This window comes from Orbicella faveolata, unplaced genomic scaffold (genome assembly GCF_042242905.1).
Source record: "Orbicella faveolata isolate gen_17 unplaced genomic scaffold, um_ofav_v1 contig_47, whole genome shotgun sequence".
NCBI classification, from domain to species: Eukaryota; Metazoa; Cnidaria; class Anthozoa; order Scleractinia; family Merulinidae; genus Orbicella; species Orbicella faveolata.
This window is the reverse complement of record NW_028301577.1, coordinates 15,405,529-15,423,028: the sequence shown is the minus strand read 5'-3', so window position 1 is coordinate 15,423,028 and position 17,500 is coordinate 15,405,529. Positions and strand designations below refer to the sequence as shown.

The 17,500-nt window shown below is 36.9% G+C and overlaps 1 protein-coding gene and 1 pseudogene across 10 annotated transcripts in view; one reads left to right on the top strand and one right to left on the bottom strand.

Moving 5' to 3' along the window:
- LOC110064413 (bridge-like lipid transfer protein family member 2) overlaps positions 1-17,500 on the top strand; it is a 257,542-nt gene that overhangs the window by 117,936 nt on the left and 122,106 nt on the right. For all 10 annotated transcript variants that reach the window (XR_016204073.1, XR_016204074.1, XM_089279154.1 and 7 more), the window contains 19 exons: positions 371-462; positions 3,876-3,945; positions 4,277-4,375; positions 5,134-5,193; positions 5,694-5,790; positions 8,777-8,847; positions 9,486-9,625; positions 9,875-9,947; positions 10,545-10,641; positions 11,190-11,288; positions 11,595-11,666; positions 12,275-12,330; positions 12,732-12,870; positions 13,569-13,665; positions 14,132-14,228; positions 14,308-14,388; positions 15,677-15,748; positions 15,832-15,926; positions 17,015-17,285. Coding sequence is in view for 8 of the 10 variants with exons in the window: in XM_089279154.1 (XP_089135280.1) it covers positions 371-462; positions 3,876-3,945; positions 4,277-4,375; positions 5,134-5,193; positions 5,694-5,790; positions 8,777-8,847; positions 9,486-9,625; positions 9,875-9,947; positions 10,545-10,641; positions 11,190-11,288; positions 11,595-11,666; positions 12,275-12,330; positions 12,732-12,870; positions 13,569-13,665; positions 14,132-14,228; positions 14,308-14,388; positions 15,677-15,748; positions 15,832-15,926; positions 17,015-17,285 (1,878 nt within the window). In the remaining 2 variants the exon portion in view is untranslated. The remainder of the gene's footprint in view (positions 1-370; positions 463-3,875; positions 3,946-4,276; positions 4,376-5,133; positions 5,194-5,693; positions 5,791-8,776; positions 8,848-9,485; positions 9,626-9,874; positions 9,948-10,544; positions 10,642-11,189; positions 11,289-11,594; positions 11,667-12,274; positions 12,331-12,731; positions 12,871-13,568; positions 13,666-14,131; positions 14,229-14,307; positions 14,389-15,676; positions 15,749-15,831; positions 15,927-17,014; positions 17,286-17,500) is intronic.
- Positions 2,352-2,905, bottom strand: LOC149097317 (uncharacterized; annotated as a pseudogene).

Below are 17,500 nucleotides of genomic sequence, written 5' to 3'. Positions count from 1 at the left end.
CTAGATTAAGACCATTACGTCATCGGAGATTTGTCAACGGCTACCATTGGTGGTGCAATAATACAGTTTGTGTTGATCAAGTGATGTGATGTCTACAGTAAGAAGAGAATCATCAATGACTGCTTTGGAATGTGCACTGCGTTCCGATGGTAGTGCTAAGCGAACTGTTAAATATTTAAAGCGCGGTTATAAGATCTAACAGATCTTCTTGTTTATCCATAGAGCATCAACCTTTATTTGACTGAAATCCCACACAAGTTCGCATTGCGGACCTATTTTTTTTGTGTGTGTAAGTTATTGTCAGCCATTTTAATATTGAACATGGTTGTGGGTACAGTGCTAATATACACTTGTCTATTTCTTCTGAAAGACAATTTCTGTAAAGAGACTTGCACAAGTTGAGGAAGTCTTAAGAGTGAGACAACAATTCAAGCAACTGGAAACACTAAGTAACACAACATGGTTGGTATCAACAACTAACTGTTAACTATCTCATCAACAAGCATATCATACAATCATGCAGTTTAATATGGTGACATATATTTCTGGAAATTTGTTTTTAGTGGATTTTGCAACCTGTAGTTTCTGGACAGTTAAACACTAATGTATGGTAAATGTACATTTTAGGCAGAATTTCTAAATACAAAATGAAGAATGTAAGATCTTGAAGTAATATTATAACTTCCAGATCGGTCTCTCAGGCGAAATTGTTAAAGTGATTAATAATGGTACATTAGAAAAACATAGCTATAAACTCTGTCTTGTGAAGTATATATGAAATAATTCATATTTGAACTGCGGTAGTAGATGAAAGTGAAGTATGATCATCGCAGTAAATTTTCCAATTTAAGCAACTGGAAAGAAGAAGCCTGAAAAAAAAATCAGGGCTTCAACGGGACTCGAAGCTGTGACCTCCGCGATACCGGTGCAATGCTCTACCAACTGAGCTATGAAGCCTTTTCTTTCCAGTTGCTTAAATTGGAAAATTTACTGCGATGATCATACTTCACTTTCATCTACTACCGCAGTTCAAATATGAATTATTTCATATATACTTCACATCATTTCACTCACGGGAAGATATGAACTCAATTAATTGACCTCGCTCCCGATGTGTGGCTTCATAGCTCAGTTGGTAGAGCATCGCACCAGTATCGCGGAGGTCACGGGTTCGAGTCCCGTTGAAGCCCTGATTTTTTTCAGGCTTCTTCTTTCCAGTTGCTTAAATTGGAAAATTTACTGCGATGATCATACTTCACTTTTAAACTCTGTCTTGTTTAAACTCTTAAACTGCCATTGAAACAAAATTCTCATGTCTGAGATTTTGAGTTTGAACCTTATTTAAAAACACTGTCAACTTTCCAATAATTGGGAAGCAGAAACTGCTTTTTCAGCCATTGGAAGTTGGCTGGTGGAGCCCACAATAGGCCCTTTGCACGATCCGGTCACATGGTATGGAAACAATTATGCCGGGACGCAAGTTACACAGTGGGACTTCCAAAACAAAGGATCTTGTACAAGTCCAGGCTGACTTTCCTTTGTTTTGAAAGTCCCACTGGGTAACTTGCGTTCCAGCATAATTAATTCCGTACCATGTTACCGGATCGTGCAAAGGGCCTATTGGCAGCCATCTTGGCCCAGCCGAAACAGCCCTGTGATGTCACTGGTTGTATTACTCTCATGGAGTGGTGAAAATTATCCCATTGATACCTGTGCCTGCCATGACCTGCCATGACCGGCCATGACGAGCATTAGCCTCTGTGCCACTTCTGTCATCATCATCACCTTTGACCAAAATTGGTATCAGTTATACTCAAGTTCTGTAGGAGAAAAAGATCTTTCCAATAATACCCAGGTCAGAATGATTGGCTCAATTGAGCCTGAAATATGCACGAAAATGCTCAGAAATTCTCTTTCCAGAGTCAGTTGTTGAAAATAGTTCATACTGTAGGTTGAGCATTGAGTAGAGTCCCAGTCAATTCTGTGGTTTGTCAATTATTGATGATGTTCAGCAATGTGATTGTTGCATCACCTTTTTTCATTGCTCGTTTAATTTTTTTCAGTCAGTCTTGTGTTAAGGTTTCTGCTAGTCTTGCCGATGTAGGAAGCTTGGTAGGCAGAGCATTTGATATTGTAAACTGCTCCCTGTCTGTTGTTGGGTTCATCCCTGTCTTTAATGTTGGTCAGCAAGTGACGTAACATAGTTACAGGTTTGTGGGCTATGCGGATGTTGTAGGGCTGTAGGATCTGCCTGATGGTTTCAGAAGTGCCCTTAATGTAAGGCATTGTCACTGTAGAAACAGATGTCTGGTTTCTGTTTGTTTTGCAGTTTCAGTAGGTCGGTGAGTGTTTCATCTGATAAAGTCAGCATTGTAGTCGTTCTTGTGAAAAACATGTTCAAAGGTACTTGTTTTCATCAGATAAGCTGTCCAGTGTATCACAAACTAGTTGTGCATGTCTTGTCAAAGCCGTGATAGTTGTGGCTTTGTGTTAAGTCAGGTTATAGGATGACTGGTCAACCAATCAGTCAGTATGCGTTGGTTTTCTGTATACTGTTGTTTATAGTTTGTTGTTGTCGTGGCTTACCAAACAATCTAGAAAGGGGAGTTTTCAATTTACTTCAATCTCTTTAGTTATCTGGATGTCGGCATTCTTTTCGTTAAAGTGGTCTCGAAAAGTGTCAATCTCATCTTTATGTACGGTGGTAAGTGTCATCAATGTAGTGAAACCCAAGTGGTATTGTTTGTCAGCAAGTTGCAAGGGCGCGTGCCTCAATGTTTTGCATGACAATTTCTGCAACAACAACAGAAACAGGTGACCCCATGGCTGTTCTGAGCAACTGCCTGTAGTGTTTGCCATTGTACTGAAAGTAAGTCAATGTAAGGCAAAGATTCAGTAAGTCCATGATGTCCTTTTGGAATGAGACTATAGGTTGCATCAGTATACCGGGTTTGTGAAGTTTCCGTAGTCCGTAGAGATTCAATGGTTGTGGTACTGAGCATCTCAGTCAGTACTAGCGTTGAGTGTCAATAGCGTCAGTCTTCTTAAGCATAAGTATTTTGCTGTTGAGTTTATATTAAAGTGCTGGCGTCGGGTCGCATTTAAGTTCTTCGTATGTTTGTTTCTCATTAACAAGTGTGTCCATTTTGTCAAAGTAGTCTTTCTTGTCCATAACAGCAGTGACACCTCCTTTGTCGGCTGGTAGTATAACAATGTTTTCATTGTTTTACAGTTGTTTCAGTGCTTGTGTTCGTTCCATGAGTATGCTGTCTTATGTAATCCTTTTGAAAAGTCACCACAATCAGAAATAAAGACCAAAATAAATATTATAAGTATTAACTCTCAGGATATATGACCCCTCCCCCCAATAAGTTGACATTGTCAATTAAATGCATTACATAGCAAAAGAAACTGTGTTGATGCAGCACTTTTATAGAAGTAGGAAAAATCTCTGGAAACTTTGTAGACTGATGATGTCACTCATTTTGTTATGTATGGATGACAGATTATGATTTTTTGACTATATAAATTAAGCTTATATGTGGGCATAAACTTGAATTATGTAATAAATTTTGCAAAACAAGAAATGTGATCAATCAGTTCACTCTGAAGATGATCACATGCCAGTTATGGTCTGCAATTTGTGCCCCACTGTGTGAATGGGGTCAGTGCACAGTGCTACTGAACAGGTAAATGTTGAAAGCTTCTAGTAGTGTGATAAATAGCCTGTGAGCAAGCTTCTCGCAGGGAAAGAAAGAGCACACTACCAAAGTGTCCTGAGTTAAGCATACCATAATATAATCTTTCACTATAAAATAATTTGTCAATCGACTATATGAAAATATAACATTCTTACTGGAAATCCTTTTTGATAGGATTGTTCAGGTAGAAATGCTACAAGTTCATTTTCCCTTCCAGTACAACTTTGCTGCCTCTAGAGATGAGGTTGGTCTCTTGTTCTTTATATTTATGTGACACAACATCTTTTGTTAAGTTAATTGTAAAATGTTAATTGTAAAATGTAATAAAATGTAGGCTTCAATTTTTTTTGGTTCTGAAGTGCTATAAATTTGGTAGGTGTAGTGATATAATAATGTTTATTGTGCTGTGTTAAACTCATGAAACAGAAACCTAGAGGTTTTTGCTCGTATGTTATAGTATTAGACAAGATATTGTACAATCAGAGAAGCTTTTCTCTCCCAAATGCTCCCTGTTTGTTTCTGCATAGTTATTTTTGTCATCTAACTGAGCACTGTTTTAAATCTTTTTTCCACAGCTTGTCAATGTTTTTAAGATGTTAAAGTCTCTTCATAGAAAACCAAAAGATGAATCTTACAAGGAACCACTTCCTGCAGATTTGTGGATCCATTTAGAGGTGAATTCAAACTTCCCTTTTGCAATATATTTTACTGTTCAGGATATTATGCAAGGGGTGTATGTTTAAATATTTGTAGCTAAAATGGTGAGGGTATTCATAGGAGCTTCTTGGGAAGTTAATGTAATGTTAGCAGAAATAAAGTAATGTTAGCAGAAATAAAAAAGTCTTTTCTCAAAGAAGAAGATCAGTCTTTGGGACACCAATAGACCTCTTATGCTTGGGCACTTTGTTGCCCCATTTCAGACCATTTGATGACACTCTGGAGAATTTTTGCTTTCAAATTTTCAAATAGTCAGCGTATATGGATGAATAATTTTTAGATGGTAAAAAAGAACATTAATTGTTCTTTTATCCATCTATTCTCCAGAGAATATCACATGGTCCGAAATGGGAAAACAAACTGCCTAAGCTAAAGAGGTTTAACCACCATATGACATACATGTATTGGTGAGTGCAGCCATAAATACCATTCTATGCTTATCACATAATTATTGTTTGAATTCTTATCACAAAATAGATGGAGATGAATACAGGAAGAGTGAATGCAACAAAATAAAATTTACGAGGCAGGAATTCCAGCCAAACCCACATGTGTTTAAGAAAGATTTATTTGATATTGTCAAACATTATTTATTGAAACTTGTAAATTGTGTTAAATTTCAAGGAGGTGGGTTAGCTTGGAGGAAGAATTCTTTATTCTTGACCAAATATGCTATGCCCTAGTTATAAAACTACAAACTGTTTTTAACCAACAGAATATAGCATTTCAGATGGAAGATGATCCATTTGAAGTCAAGCTAAGGGACAACTATGCTGTATGTTATGTTTTTATACAATCCTGCATCATTTTAAGGCTTATTTTTCCCTGGAAAGTTGTTTCTTGTCTATTATTATTAATATAAATTTACCTGTTATATGATCAGCCATTCAAAAGAGGTGATATTATTGTGCTACATGTATGCACGTTCTTGCCCCAGTGTTAAATAGTGTTTGAATGCTAAAAAAAGTCTTTCCATGACCATAGGAATTTTGCTTTTCGTGAATGGTGAGCAACATATGTCTAGAGTGGATTTCAATCTGAATCTCGGAAAGAATTTCTACAGTGCTTTATTTCATTCATACCAAAAGTCAGAAGACAAACTTCAGCGATATGATCAATCATGTCTTAATATCTTTCATTTGTCTTCAGTTCAAATACATATTATCTTTCATTATTCTCTTGGAAAATACAAACAAGCTCTATGTCTTTCTCTAATACCAATCGCTAGTCTTGCTCTTAGACTGCCATAGTTGTGTCACACCTTGTTTTCCTTAGCTACTGTTAGATGAGATGGAGCAATGGAATGAGAGACAACAGCTATTAGCAGCCAAGTTGGATGAGATTCGAAAGAGACCTGGCAATTTGTTAACAGGTTGGGTTTCAACGAATTAGAATGTAACAGAAAAAAGTTCTTTTAATTGATAACTTTACCATTTTGTATTAATGTTTAATGGTAATTATTTTTATTTCCATTTTTAATTCTTTGCACAGAACTACTAGATTAAAATAAAATCCCCTGAAAATATAATTACAATATCAACAATAGTGAACAGTTCTTGTTAACAAATTGTTAACAAACTTCCATCGAAAATTTTCCTGAAGTTTGTTTGGCTAACACAGGACTTCAGAATGTGCACTGTACTACTATTCGCACCAGTCCCTTGCAGAGCAAGTATAAGATCCAGCTTGCTAATGTGTTCATATCACTTTCACATAACTAGCATGCTCGAAGCACCTTATCCTTTGCTTGCTCTAATAATTTGCTGGCATTATGGCGGATGAAGTTGCTCAAGCTTCAGCCTTTCAAGGCATTGAGGCCGCCCAGGCTGCAGTTCTTCACCAACAGTTGCAGATTTTTCTTTGCTTTGTTTTGTGCCGGATTTTCTCGCCATTTGTTACCGTTCATTTTGGCAGTTCATATATGTTTTGCTTGTCTTCCTATTGCCTCCCCTAGATGTTTTTACTGTTTCCCTTCCTTTATTTTTTGGTTTGCTTTGTTCATTGCTGCATATTTGCTGTTTGCGTCCCAGCATGTTATTGTATTTTGTTTAGCCCGCTCGTCATCTTTCAGGTCCTTGTACACAGCTTTGTTCCACCTCCAATTTGGTCTGTGAAGCCAAGCAGATTTTATTGCATTTTATTCCTCAGAGTGCAATTAGCAGGGTTGAGAAGCCAAGAAGGTCTTCTAACTTGGGCTGAGAAGCCAAAAAGGTCTTTCATATTGTATTTCCCAGAGTACTAGTTGGGCTGAGAAGCCGAGAAGACCTTTTAAGTTGGGCTGAGAAGCCAAGAAGACTTTTTAAGTTGGGCTGAGAAGCCAAGAAGACTTGTTAGATTGGGGTAGTATCGAAAATGAAGACCCCTAGACCGAAGACCCCTACGAAAGAGAAGACCCTGTACGAAAATGAAGACCCTTTTATTTTTTTATAACTCGTCTCAGCTAAAATTGATGAATTAGTTAGAGTCTTGGATGTAGTAAGTCTATTTTTTATCCGGAATAACAACAGTTCATCTAGGAATAAAAAATATCTTTCAATTGCACAAAGTCTTGCTTGTTGTAAGTCTATTTTTTACCAGGAATAACAGTTCATCTAGGAATAAACTCAACAAGGATTCGTGACCTATCAACTGGAATATCAATCAAATACTACTACAAACGTAATGGTTCCTCCTTGTGACGAGTTTGGACTAAAGAAACTGGAACAAGAACAAACTACTTGTACGAAACTCATTTGGTATACAAATGTGTTACTACATAATCAAGAGTTCATCTAGAAATAAACATCAACAAGGTTTCGTGATCTATCAAAAGGAATATCAATCAAATTCTAACGCAAACGTAATTTTTCCTCTTCGTAACGAGTTTGGACTAAAGAAGCTGGAAAAGTCCAAAAACTGCAACAATTACAAACCACTGCAATTTAAATGTGTCAGGTAGACATCTTACAATGTTATTACAAACTAAAATCCATCGGTTGTAAAACAGAGCTCCTCCCATCAAAATTCTGATAATCCAGAGTTAATCAATTCACTGGAGGGTTGCCTTCTCACGAAAAGAGGAAGCTTTTTGGCCATTTTTGGGCCATGCACACCTGGCTACTTAGAACCTGTGTGCGTATAAATTTGACAGCGGCAGCTCAAAGGTTTGTGTGGAATATTTGATTGCAGGAAACGTCACTCAAAATGATTTGTGCCATTGAGGTCACCACTGCGTTTAATGTGTTACTTAGATCACAATGTTTGTTTCTCCTTATCAATTTTCTTAAGTCAATCTAAGGTTCATTTTCCCATGTATTGAACACCATTTAGTTCAGTGTCAACATTCGCATGCGTTAGTTGATGCTTACTTCCACCCAACAGCAAACGTGACATAACCGACACCCAGTCACGTTGCTCCAATCAAAAGTCGTACACTATCAGAACTTTGAAATGCCACCGCACCTTTCAAATTTGACGCATAACAGACATCGACATGAAAGAAAGCTTTACAAATGTCGAAATAATTCCATTGTAAGTATTACAATATTTCATGCTACGTCCGTTGGTCTTCTGTATTCGCTCATTTGTACTCTTTTCAGTTTCTTTATTATTTTACAAAGAGGAACCGTTACATTTGTGTTTATTATTTGATCAATATTCCAGTTGATAGATCTCGAAACCTTGTTAATGTCTATTCTAGATGAAATGTTGTTATTCTTGATATATGATATACTCACTACAAGACTTTGTTTGTGCAAGCAATCGAAAGATATTAACTGATTCATCAATTCTGGCCGAGAAGAGTTATATTGAAATTATTTCGTTTCCTACAAAAAAATAAAAGGGTCTTCATTTTTGTAGAGGATCTTCATTTTTGTTGGGGGTCTTTGTTATCGTGGGGGGTCTTCGTTTTCGTAGGGTCTTCAGTCTTCTGGTTTCGTTTTCGGGGTCTTCATTTTCGATACTACGGTTAGGTTGGGCTGAGAAGCCAATGAGGCCTTATTATTTTGGACATGTTGGGCTGAGAAGCTAAGAAGATTTTATTGTAATTTCTTTCCCCGATGTGTGTTGACAGGGCTGAGAATCCAAGAAAGTCTTTAAACTTGGGCTGAGAAGCCGAAAAGGTTTTTTAAAATTGCATTTCTCAGAGTATGAGTTGGGCTCAATATTTGATCTGTTAATAGTTTAGTTTAGTTTACTGATATACTGATCATTGGTTTATACCAGCGTCTTCCTCCCGGACTTTGCTGATCAGTCTTTCAGTTTTAAATAAAGCTTTTATTTATTCATTATTAATTTACTATGTATTACTGCTGTTTGTCTTGACTTTTGGGTATTAAAATTAAACTGAAACTTTAAGGCATTGGGTTTCTTTTCAGTGAAGAAGGAAGAAGAACTTAAGAGGTCCTTGGAGGAAAAAAATTCTCAAATCTACATTCGTAGGTCACAGGTAAGTCTCTAAAGCCTTGTTTACCCTAGCACATAACAACATAAACATAATGACATGGGATAGAAGTTATGTTTGCAGTGTGAACATCCTGACATAATAACGTACATGTAATAACGACATAACATTATGAACTTGAGAAAATAAGGAAAAAACTGATCATTTCCTTATAATGTTATTGTTAAATCAAGAGTGAACAACATTGACATAGCAACATAACAAAGGACCAATCAGAGCAGCACAAGAACTGTTAAACACAGTCTGCCACAAGTACTTTTTTCAAAAAGGTAGCGACTGTTAAGCGAGATCATGAAATGTGGTTCCCATTTACTTGAAATAATATTCTCAATCACCCAAACTAAGCCCTCTGACGTGGTTTTGGTACTGGCTGTGTGCTCTCCTAACTTCTTGTTGAAAGATCAGACACATCCACTCTTTTCTTCTGGCATTTTGTCCCTTTGTTTTCTTTGATGACACCATTGTGTGTAAGGTCAATCAAATGTACCCTTAATCTTACTTCTTACTGCAGAAACAAGGGTTAAATTATTTACTCGCATTGAGGGGTTGCAACGTTTGTCTGATCCCTATTTTGTTAGTTAACAGTGAGAGGTAACCTTTGTTGTGTTGTTACCATGCAACAGACACTGTATGAGCAGACTCCAATGAGAACTGCTCTGCTTACCTGGGAATTCAAGAGCTTGGATCTCATAGTGTTGGCAGATGAGTCTTATCATGACCAGGAAAAGGCAGTGGAGGTTATGAAACAACTCAACAGTGACAGGTGTGCACCTTCCACCAGCTGTGTCACATTGCTTCATATCAGCTACAGCTAAGATTTCTTTAACTGTACAGCAATAATAAAATGTTATTTTCATACATGTAATTACTGCCACATACTCCTTTTCCATCTTATCGTCAATACTCCCCACAATGTGTACATTGTTACCATGGTTGCATGCTTTTTTTAAGTTGATCATTTAAAACTATATTTAGAGGGCTACTTGCTGATATTACATCTTCTCTCAACTAGCCCATACCCAGCCTGCCTCATATTCACAACACTTTGGTGTCGTGCAGTTCAAGGAAAACTTCAGTCACATAAGGTTTGTTTTTTCCACCAGTCTTTCTAGAAAATACTATTGTCCAGATTCAAGTTAAAGCATTTAAAAAGCTGAGAAAGAGTGGACTGATCGTTTCTAATCGTTTTCATGTGGAGCTTTCACAGTTGGTCAGCTGGCCACTTCCAAGCCTTTGTTAACCATAGCTGATCCTATTGCCACATCACCACGTGCTGAGAGAGCTGTAAGTTAGGATATAAAGTATGGCTACCAAGCTGACTGTGACAGATTCCAACCAATTAAAAAATGCATGCCTCAGCCATATTTAGCCCAGTTTTGTGAATGATTTACCCTCTAGTAGCATATTATTGTAACCGAAACTATGGAAGCATATTATTGAAACCAAGCCTTAATTACACTTGTTTTGTGGTCAAATTATGTTAACAAAGGGTCTTTGTAACCATGGTTAGACGGAGGCTAAATTGCAGTATTTCAATGAAATGTTGGATGTTTTGATAAAAATAACATTTGACATGTGGCAGTCAAGACTAATAATCACCATGACACTGACATATGACAATTTTAATACAATGAAAATAAGCTTGAATTCTTAATGTGTAATTTTCTTTTGCTAAATTGCAGTGCTGTCTTAGGGATTTCCCTCAAGCCATATTTACTTCACGTTCAGTGGAATTAAAGGGAATCCTCCTTGGTGCAGAACAAAAGCCTGCAGATAGAGGTATGTTAATTTTCTCGATGTGTTTATTTACCACCTATCCAAATTATTATTACTCCAAGAAAATAACAGTTCAGTAACAGTGGAGCTGTGAATGTTTTTTGCAGTTGTTTAGGGACATTTCATGCTTTAGGGTAGTACTAAATTGAAGTAACAGATGTACAAGTCTTGTTCATGCTCAAAAGAATATTTGATTAGTGATAGTTTTCCCCAATTTGTAGTCATTCAGAATCGCTGTTGGTTGTGTTATAAAGAGGACCTGGTCTGGTCATTTCAGCCAGGTATGAAGGCATGAACAGCTGACAATCAAACCACAACTTGGATTTGCAACAGATGACATAATTTGAGAAATCAATTTGCTTTTCACACCTGGAAGGTACCAAATGTAAGAGGCTCTATCGTTTTCAGAGCAGAACATCTTTATATGAGGCCTGCCTTCTCTGGCAATCAACCCAATGACTTGCAAGAAATTTATTTATCTACAAAGAACCCAAAACTACCCAGTGCAAGTTGTATAACCTTGAGAAATATCTTATAAATTTTCCTTTCAGCTAAGAGAGAAGCCACAGTGGAAATTGGCAAGCCTTGGAGCAATATAACAATTTTACGGAGCTTGAGTTCTCTCAAGTACTTTTATGATCTAAAGTTTGGTATGTGAAGGATGGGATATCGCAAGATATAAGTTTTTCAGGACATACACAGTGTGAATTAGATGTATTGAAATAGTATTGTTTGTATCTGTTTTGATTACCAGAGTTAACCACTCTGTAAGTTAATTGTAATCCATTATATTTTAACAAAATTTTAAAGGGGGGTGTATAGACATGTTTTGTGTAGCGGTTGCATGGTTAGAGAGTGGCTGAGGGTTATTAGATATGCAGGTATGTGGAATTTGATGGTTACTGTAAGATTGTTTTCTTTGTAAAGAAACATAACCTCTCGTGTTTGGTCTTCAGACATTGATACTATGGAGATGGCTTGGGGTGTGGACATTGAACCTGTGTTGGCAATGTTGTCTTTGGCATTTGGTAAGAATTACAAGTTGCACTTATGTTAGATCTCTTATCTTTACAAGTGAATATATGAAAGATTATATATTTGAACTACAGAGAAAGATATGAAGATATGATTGATCATCACAATAATAAAAACAACTTAAGTAGTCGTGAAAGTAAAGCCTGAAAAAAATTCAGGCCTGAACAGGATTTGAACCCATGACCTCTATGATACCAGTGCAGTGTTCTACCAAATGAGCTTTCAAGCCATCTGGGAGCAGGTCACAATGTGAGTTCATAATATACCCATAGATTGTGAAGAATGCACGTGAATATATGAAAGATCATATATATTTGAACTGTGGAGAAAGATACAAAGGTGTGATTGATCATCACAGTTATACACACAACTTGATCCTTTCCCAGCTGGCCATCTGGGAATGCGACTTGAGAGTGATAGAGCTTGTGAAAACATGCCTAAAAGTTGACCTATTAACACATAGAGATTCAATGCTGTCTTATTCAAATTATTAATAAAGAAACCTATAAATATCATTTTGGAAATAACAGTGAATTCCATAGAATAGAATCAACCTTTGCTTTACTTTAAACCAAAAACACATGAAATTTAATCCTTTCAGAAAATTTGAGTTCTCCAAGTCGTGATGCAAGCAAACCTCTACCTTTCTTTGACAAGGTATGTCTGTGACAGTCTTTTAGTTAACAACCCAGATACAAAGATGGAAATCTTTGAAAAACAGTTGTCTGTTTATGGTAGGGTGTTTTGTCCAATGATGCAAATCAATCATACTTTTTTTGCTATTATAGCATTAAGTATCCTGTCCACCTTCATTTCACATTGATTTCAAGTAAGACCAATCTATATTTTGAACATGAATAGGGGAATTTACAATTTAGAAAAAGAAACAAAAACCTACCGAGAAAAGGGGGTTGTGTCCAATGAATCAATAAGCATCATTTCAAATTCATATTTCCAATCTGTGATACATGTAGTCAGACAGCACTGTTAAATTTTCATCTCAATGTCTTCAGTTTATCTGGATTCTAAGAGAACTGTTTCCTCTCTAAACTCTATAGATCCGTCTCCTTTACCATGGTCGTGTCCATTTGGCTATTAATGAATGGTACCTATACTTCAGTGCATCCAGAAATCCTTATGATACCACAGAGAGGATGCAGTGGGAGTGGAGACAAGCTAAATTTGACTGGACCAATGGTTTGTGAAGTTAGGGGTCTAGAAACCTATCAAACACTTGTCATGGGAGTAGGTGTCTTGAGCAAGACACTACTCTTATGGTGCCTCTCTATGCCCAGACTTATAAATGGGTGCTAGTATTTTAAATGCCTAGGGCCACCCTGTGATGGACTAGCATCCATTGTGAGCACCTCATGCTACTGAAACCAGAGATAAACACCCGCCTAAATGACCTCTAGTCTAAAATGCACACTTTACATTGGATATTTCTGTAGTTCCCTTCACAAAGCATATCTGGTCTCAGGTTTATCTGTAAAATAGCACCCTATCTCTATCAGATCCAAAAGACCCAACCTATACCCCTATTTGTTAATACTACCTCTGGAACACCATGCCTTTTTGTCTGGCAAATACCTAAACATCTTATATGCATCGTAGAAGAATCCCCTTGTAACCTTTCTATTGGCGTTTAGAACAATGTGTGGGACAGGAACAAGACATAGCACATTGTAGTTGGACATTGGGCAGAAAATCATCCCATCTTAGTTCAAAATAAATTAGACTAACTCCTTGTTTGAGGGTGATTAGATCCTTCACCTAAAACCACTATTACATAGCAGTCTGTAGTATTAAGTGGCTCAATAACCCCCAGTGTTACATACCTTCTACATTTAAAGTGGGTCGTAAGTGTAATACAATTTGCAAATGTCATTGTCTAGGTCGGATTGTCGTTGAAGGTGATTTTGACTTGCACACTAGAGCAGCATCAAAATATGATGATCGGCGAGTTCTACATTTGCCTGCATTGAAGTTGTGGTGAGTTGAGGGTCTTGAAGTTCGTACAGTTAGTCTAAATTTGTTTTAGGCCTGAGCAGGCATTTTCGGATGGGTACATGTAAATGGTAGAACTGGGGACTTTCAATAGCTAATGATTACTGCAACTGTTGATGGCAACCTGGCACATAAGGACTCAGCATAACATGGTCTTTTCTGCTTGGCAATTATGAAAGCTATATTATTTGAAGGTCAGTTTTTGCATAATATCCCCATTTATTTCTTAAATTACCTCTTGGACTTGAATTATGATAAGATCAATGTTTCAAAAGATGTCCTTATTCTTATATTACATACACTCTAAGTAAGGAGTAAATCAATACAGCTCTTTTGGAAATATATGTGTCATTGAAAGAGTAATATCGAGTTCTAATCTTAGTAGATCATCATGATATGATGACACAAAACATGTAGACCACTTACCCTGTCATGTCTGCTCTTGTCCCAGTACTAACATGAAGTGGCATTGTCAAGGAGATGCCAATGATCATCACTCAGTTATTCAGTGTGCTCCAGACAAGATTCCACAACTGGCTCCTAACCAAGTATGTGCATACAGCTGCAGCATTACTTGTAGTAAAAGGCGAGGATAGATACTCTGCAACTGTTCTGTTCTTGTTTTAGGTTCATGACTCTTATGCAGCTTTCAGGTCTCAGAACCTTACTTTGGACATTTCTCTAGAGACAGGATTGTGCAGTAGAAAGGTTTGTTTACTCATATCTTGTTGTCAGTAGTGGTTGTCAAATCCATATAACAACACATTTATTGTAAGATAATGTAGTGCTTTTTTACAGGTAAGATCCAGCTTTGAAATGTTTCTACCCTCTGTAAATGGACCAGTCTCTGTTCTTTCTTTAAAATCTGGCCCATGATTATGTTCAAATGTTGACAAACCTTTGTTCAATGTTCCATTTTGAACCCTTGTTTGACAGTATTTTTTCATCTACATGTAGTATGCACAAAAAACTCTTAGCTTAGTTTTTAGTTGTGCATATCTAGATTTAGATTTTTTAAATTTTTAACTTTTATCATATCTTTAAATTTTTAGCTGTATTCTATTTTGTAATTTTTATTATCTTACAAGTGTAAATAGTTTTTAATTTTTAACTTAGGATAGAGGGCCACTGGTTCATCAGTTTTTTCACTGTTATGTGTTACCCTCTGTAAATAAAGTTGTTACTTACTTACTTACCAATAGGCTTTGCAGAACACATGCGTGTGCAACAAGCGTGTGAATGTATGCTTGTGAAATGTGCGTGTGTATCATATCCTAGTAGTTGAATAAATGGATTCATTGGCTGAGGTTGTCCCTTGAAAACTACAATTGGGTTGCCAGTTCAGTTAAGAAGATTGTTCAAATGTGACTGTTGGTGAAATGATCAACTGAAAATATTGTTGAAAATGTTGATGAAATGATCTATTGGTACAATGAAAGAAAAAAACGATCATTGTTGTTGTTGAATGAGATCAGAAGGGAGATGGGAGTTCAGAGATTATGTTCATCATGTTTGTAAGCAGTAAACTTCCCTAAGTTAAAAAAATTTAATGGTCTCCTTCAATTCCAGGGAGTAGACCAACTTTACCTTGCCTAAATAAGACTGATCGCAATGATCCATTGGACTGCTTGAATAATACAGTGTTTTACAAATCAGCTCTTTTGGTATTGGAGTCTGTTTTGATATAGTATATCAAACTCAAGAGACAGTGTTTCATTTGGTTATCCCAACACAGAGAAGAGCTTCGAAGATACAACGTAGAGCAGAGTATTTTTTTATGAAATTCGAGGTGTTTGAATAACAGATGAAACACTGTCTTGAGTGTTTCATATATCTTCTCAATCAAAACAAAAACTAAGGAGTAAACAGAGAAGTAAAATTGTCAAAATCTATGCTAATTAAGACTGGGTATCCACACTTCCTTCACTGTTGTGATTTTCTCTGTTTTAACTTGATGAATTTTTAATGAGTTTGAGAAATTTTCATCTCTTTACAGGATTATTCTCAGAGTGACCCACCTACATTGTTCATGTTTGCCAGTACATTTAGATGGCTTCAAAAATATCAGGTAAACCACAGAAAGCAATCTGACTAATACTTGTAGACATGAAAGTGCGATAACATGAACTCATCTGTGTCTTTTGGTTAAAGGCTGTGGTATTGTGGTATGTGTCACGACCTATCAAGAGAGGAACTTATTTCCGGCGTGACCGAGTGAAGAAGAGATCACTTGGAAGACATTATAGGTTGGTGGTTAATTCAGCTAATTTTGATTAAGGAACAGGAGTATAACATTGTAAATGCCCTTTACTTAAATTGGAGAATAGTGTAGCTATTTTGCAAGTTGTAGATATGGGTGCAAATTTCGCTCCTTTTCCCTTTTGCTTCCTGCTCAGCTTTTTTCTGAACCTGTTGACCAATGTATATCGCTTTCACATTACTTGCACACATAATATGGAGGTCTAAGATGAAACAATTTCCTCAATATTTAAGGTGGCTCTGCACCCTATGTACAGAATTACCAAAAAGTTGCATCTTATCCTGCTTATCAAAATTTGATAATATAACAACAATTCAACGTTGCTGTTTCTGAATTATTAGCCCTTAAAGCTATAATGAAGGGTGTTTTTAGCAGGTCATACTGTTCCTATGGGAACCTATGGTGTCACGAAAATTATAACATGTTGACCAATTATTTGGCAGGGGTTTGATACTATGATTGTTGCAAAAACTGATAAATCGCAGTTACAATGACCCATCAAAATCTAAGTGCTGAAAATTGTTTTGAGCCACCTTAATGGAAAAAGATGTTTATGAACTGATGCCTTGCATGTTGACGAGTCTGCCTGGGTATGAATTGAACAGCTGGATTTTTTAATGATCCCAGCATGCTAAAGGACGTTCTGCAGTCATTTATGTGGGCTTGGATAAGGAGCAGAGCTAACTTTGCTGATCAGAGGAAACATTGTTTTTTCCTTTAGGTATACTGTACAAGGATTGTACATGTACTTGTCATGATCAATGATTTCCTCACTAGCAAAGTATTTTATTCTTAAGATCTCTGGAAAGATTGCTGAGAAAGAAGGGAAACAATGTTTGTTGACCCACACCTGAAATTTAACCCAGAACTTACAGTTTGTTTATGCATGCACCTTGATTGAAGATCAGTTGTAAATCTCTTGAATAATATGTAACCTTTATGTTGATGAAGCATTTAAACACTCCCATGTCATGTGACGCATGCGAGGAATGTGTTAAGCTGAAGACAAAGGAGCTGTCAGAAAATGGTTTTAAGAGCAAACCATTAACTTAACCTAATTTTGATACACTACAGGGAGATCAGCCTGTCTCTTCAATTCCCTGAATTCTCTGTGTGGTACTGGGGTTCATTCACTCAACAGCGAGGGTTTGAGCTGTCACTGGGCAGTGGTTACTTGGAGACCACTTACGGACTGACCCTGCGACAGTACAGTGATGGGCTAGTACGGAGACCAGCAGCAAATTGGAGTGCAGCAAAACTACGCAGTGAACTTTTAGATGTCACTTGTCATTTGTATGGTTTGGAAGAGGTGGATGGGAAGGAAAGTGGTGATGAGTATGCTGAGGTGCTCAATCAAAGCCTTGTGTGAACTTTGTCCTACTGCTCACTGTTGTGTGTGAATCACTTAAAAAACATGAATGATCTTCAGGCATGCAGTACTTAATCAGGCATTAATCAGGTTTGGTCAAAACACTAACTCCAGGGTAAGTGTCATAAGTCTGCAAAGGCATGGGCACTACATACCATTGGGATGTGTTCTTGTGAACACATTTCAGGGAC